General features: G+C 44.1%; 1 protein-coding gene across 1 annotated transcript in view; it reads right to left on the bottom strand.

Annotated features, from left to right (window-relative positions):
• Window positions 1–3,816, bottom strand: part of si:ch211-132g1.1 (velvet complex subunit 2) — a 29,454-nt gene extending 25,638 nt beyond the window's left edge. The window contains exon 1 of the mRNA XM_037696725.1: window positions 3,801–3,816. Within this exon, the coding sequence (XP_037552653.1) occupies window positions 3,801–3,816 (16 nt within the window). The remainder of the gene's footprint in view (window positions 1–3,800) is intronic.
• Between the last annotated feature and the right edge of the window lie 928 nt (window positions 3,817–4,744).

Genomic DNA, 4,744 nt, shown 5'->3' with positions numbered 1-4,744 from the left:
CACGCTCCCACCCCATTTCGGGCCACGCTGCGTGCCTTGACGCTCTCCCCATCTCTCGCCCCCCCCCCCCCCCCCCCCCCGCTCATCGCAGAACAAAGAGGGGGAATTGAAAATACACTGCCGTACTTCTTGTGAGCATGATACCTTGAAAAAAGTGAGGTACCAACTTCCATTTTAGTGTTTGGCTGTATCTTGATGTAAGAAAGGCCACCATTGAAAATTGGGTTGCCAAGAAAAAATCCAAGATGGCCACCACCATATGGAAAGCAGCCACCCCATCATTTGTGGACTATGTTTTCATAATGCTTAAAAGTGTAATTTCCTAAAATAATTGGGGTGGCCTTAGATTAATCTATGGGGGCCAAGGCCACCATTGACCACCCCCTGACTCCACCATTGCACCTGGTGGATGATAAAACTGCTCCCTCCACTCGTCCGTCACTCTGAGCTGCCTCTAACAAGAAAAAGAAAAACGTTCCTCTGTTCTCCTCCTCAGTGTAACTCCCCGAACCCCCACTTGAACATCTTACACCAAAAACATTTAGGTTCACTTAAGTCCCTGTTCAATGCCAGTCCAGAAAAACACTCAACTACAAGCATTCACTGTTAAAAGGACGGTGGACATCAATGTACCGCTTGTTAGTGATGGTTTTTACAGAACAGGTACTTTCAAACTTTAGACTCAGAACGTGCAGTTCCACCAACAATCGACATGCGACCATTGAACAATGGAAGAGACCGTGGGTCACTAATCTTTGTAAGACATGCCATCGTTATGGGAAGACAAACTGGTGGAGAAATAAGATGGTTAGAAGGATCTTAATGGGACACCTTGAAATCAGGACTGTGTGTATCCGAAACCTTGACCAAAGCGTCATTGTTGACCCTTAAATTAAGCAGCAATGGAAGATTGGCTCCAAGAGATGTTTGAGAACTGCAACAACTTTGGCGTGTTGATCTGAGCACCAGGTTCTGTAGGATGTACCTAACAAGTGGGATACACCTCACGACCTACAAGTCTTAAGAGGATCTACTATTGATCTCTATGCTGACGATACACTTGTTTATTGTCGAGCAAATCCTTGGGCCTGTCCTGCAACAGAGTACATCTGGTGATTGGGCATTACCAGAAGCATTTTGAATGTTTTCTAATTTGTCCGATGACAACCAACTAGAGGTTGGTTTTCACACAGGGGGAACTGTTACAATGTTACCTGGGAAGGGAAAAACCTCAAACATCTCCCCGCACCTTGAATTTTCTGCAGCCAGCACTTCGCCAAATTCTTTGCCCAAATTCAGTGATTTGTAAAACTGAGCAGCGGTCTGATGTTTTCATTGTCTTCTTCAGATAAACCTCCACGATGGCGTGGGGCTTGTTGTATTTTTAAAGCTGCCTTTGAGAACAGAGGGTCTTTTAATAGACTTGAAGTGACGACAACATCGTATCAATGGAAAGAATGCCCACCGTGCTCGACTGAAGGCCAGCGATAAGAGCGTTTAGCAGCCCAGACTATCTGCAGCATGCCCCCTGTAATCCTCCCTGGACTCCACAGCCGAGCAAAGTTCCAGATCCGATGACACTTTGTTTAATAATACTTTGATTTATTCACCAAATGAACTTTGGCCCGACGGAGGGAGTCACAGCTTATGTCAGGACAGAGTCTGCTGTTTTTCTTGGTATGAACCGTTAGTGAGTTATCCACGGAGAAGTGCTGCAGCTAAAAATAGATTTCAGTTCTGACAGCTGGTTTGGCTGTAAACAGGGTTTCTGCTGGAGGTAAGAAATACCTTAAAACACGTCCTGACTCACAATTCCATATCCTTTGGACAAAAACATCAACACTAAAGAAACCGTATTCCTGTTTTTTTTCATGTTTTAAGTGAAGTACGGGTCTTCAGTTGGAGGAGTATCTGGATTTACTGGTCTATGTTGGACCTGTGGTCAAGAGGTTCGAATCATGACAGAACGAGCCAGAACCAGGATCGAAGCAGCTGAAATGATCTTCCTTCGTAGAGTGTCTTAGAGATCTGGCGAGGAGCTCCATCACCCGAGTGGAGCTCCGAGTAGACCTGCTTCTCCTCTGCATCTACAGAAATGAGCTGAGGAGCTTCATCTGGTTCGGATGCTTCCTGGACGCCGGTGGACCTCACTGAGAAGAGGCCTCGGGGCAGAACTCTCTGGAGGGAGGTAAAATCACCTCAGGGTCCTCCAGAAGGATCTGGGGAGAGGGGGGTCTGGGTATTCCCCCCTGGACCGGTAGCGTCTGAGACCCAACTGTGCATAAATCATTCAAGCTCACAGTGCACCAAAGTACAGCGTGCTGACCAGTTTACTTTTGAGTACTTATACTAGAGTAAACTCCTAACTCAAGAGTCCTTCAGATGAACTCAGCAGACAAATCAACTGAGATGGATTAGATGTTGTCACCTGAGCACGGCAGAGGGGGTTTAAAAGTCCTCAGTTCTCCAGACATCTCTGCACCACTCCAACATGGCGGTGGCAGAATCATGCTTTGGGCTCCAACGTTCCAGGTCATATTTAGGTAAACGTGATGAATACATACCTCAAAGGGTACGATGTCACAAGCTTCTTGATAATGTAAAAACATTCAGTAACTCAACAGCAACATGAAGCAGAATCGTGTTTTCCGGGACTATCCGGTCTTCGGTGGTTAAAACCAGAACAAGTTTCCCTTCCTGAGCGTGTTTTAGCATGAATGGATAAACAAAGCAGGAGTTTTGAAAGTCCAAAGCGTTTCCAGTCTGCTTTTAACAGTTTGAGTACCTTCAAAACCGATCTGCATTTCTATCTTTAGAGGAATAAAGAGGGGCCTTGAAAAACCCGGCGCTCGGCTTTGTGTTATTTTTGGACGGTGTTGTGTTGTGCACCTCTGGGGAGCGCCGTCCTTCAGAGCCATCGGGTCTGGGTGATCCTTTCAGAGACGGTTTGTCTCTGATCAGGTGCTGCAGCTTTGTGTATTTTTGGGTGTCTGGGAGTGTTTGTGTACTTCTGATGCCTACATGGATCAACTGTGACACTGTCGTCTAAAACTAACTCTCATTGGCACGACTGGGTTTTACTGAACGACAGGAGTTAATTTCATCATTTTAAACTAAAAACCAGCAGCTATAGGGAAAGTCTCAGCAGATAGAAACACTTCATTTTGTTTTCTGTGGGACTTCTATCCTCCAGGGGCATGGTTTGTGTTTGGAGGGGTTAAAGCCAAGCAGTTTCTCAGCAGCTGGGATGGATTAAGTGTTTTCTGAGAGTATTTCTCATCTGGACGAAGGCAAAAATAGTAGCAATGAATGTGGATGTTTCCAGAAGTGACCTATCCAACAAACAGGGAGCAAAGTTCCTCGTAAAGCAGGGAAGTAAAGATTACTGAGGTCTGAGCAACTAAACAAACTGTGGAGCTAATACAATCAACTAACTGAAACCAGGTGTGAAGGTAGAGCAGAAAGTAGGACTTCATAAGCGCTGATGTCCGCGGTCGCTGAGGGGTTTGAATAGTGAATGTTTGTTTTTGAGATGAGTGTTTGTCTGGACTGAAACTGAACAGGAAGTGCACGTAAACCTCAATGTTTTTGGTGCTAGATATTCAAGAAGGTAGGAGTTACACTGTGGAGAAGAACAGAGGTGGCACAGAGTGACGGTTCCTGGAGAGAATTTTATCCAACACCAAGTGGTGGAGCCAGGGGGTGGCCACTGGTGGCCTTTGCCCCCCATAGATTGATCTTCAGCCACCCTGGTCATTTGAGGAAACTATATTTTAGAACGATAGGGGTGGCCAGTTTACGTATGGTGGTGGCCATCTTGGATTTTGACATGGCAACCCAATTTTCAATAGAGATCTTTCTTACCTTACGCTTAGATGTAGCTAAACACCTAAATGGACGTTTGTACCACACTTATTTTTTAAGTTATTTCAGCTATTCTTATTCTCCACTGTTGCCTTTGTGCTTGTTCAGGATGGGAGACTGTGACGAAGTGAAGATTCAACACAATCTGCTGCTTCCATAGATAACTTTTACTAAATGTCTTTTGTAATGTCAGTGAATGTTTCTGCTCAGTGCCCTGAGACGACGTATGTTGTGACTTACAGCTACAGAAATAAACTGAATTGAATCGAAGTTATCCGGCTCACAAGACAAACGAACAAAAGGTATTTCCAATTCTCTTATCTACGTGACGGGGAACAAAACAACAACAAAAAATAACAGGAACAAGCTTCAAATAAAGACATAGCACTCTTTAAATTATTGCATATTGCCCATCGTTTTTAGAGTTTTCAATTTCTTTTGTTGGGAAACGACAGAATATGAGTCATGGACGACTTTCAGCTACTACCACACCAAGTTTTAGCCCAGTATCTGTAAAATTCACCAGGTTATTACAGCTAAGGTTGAAAACACTTGTAACAGACATCTTAAATCAGGTCGACTCCAAATGTTAATTGGTGGTTTATGAGATATTTTGCTAACAAACACAAACTCGTACAAATACATTATTTTAGGCAATCTATAAAAAGTGTTGATTTTTACTTTCATCTGTTGTCGTTAGGAGCAAACGCTTGCTTTTTTTTCTTCTTCTCCGGTTGTTTCTTTCTGATTGTTTCTCTCCGGTTGTTTCCTCTCCGATTGTTTCTCTCTGGTTGTTTCACTCCGATTGTTTCTCTCCGGTTGTTTCTCTCTGATTGTTTCTCTCTGGTTGTTTCTCTCTGATTGTTTCTCTCTGGTTGTT

This window comes from Nematolebias whitei, chromosome 23 (assembly GCF_014905685.2).
Source record: "Nematolebias whitei isolate Nwh7 chromosome 23, NemWhi1, whole genome shotgun sequence".
Taxonomy (NCBI): Eukaryota; Metazoa; Chordata; class Actinopteri; order Cyprinodontiformes; family Rivulidae; genus Nematolebias; species Nematolebias whitei.
The sequence above is the reverse complement of the archived record's forward strand: the minus strand, read 5'-3'. Positions and strand labels throughout refer to the sequence as shown.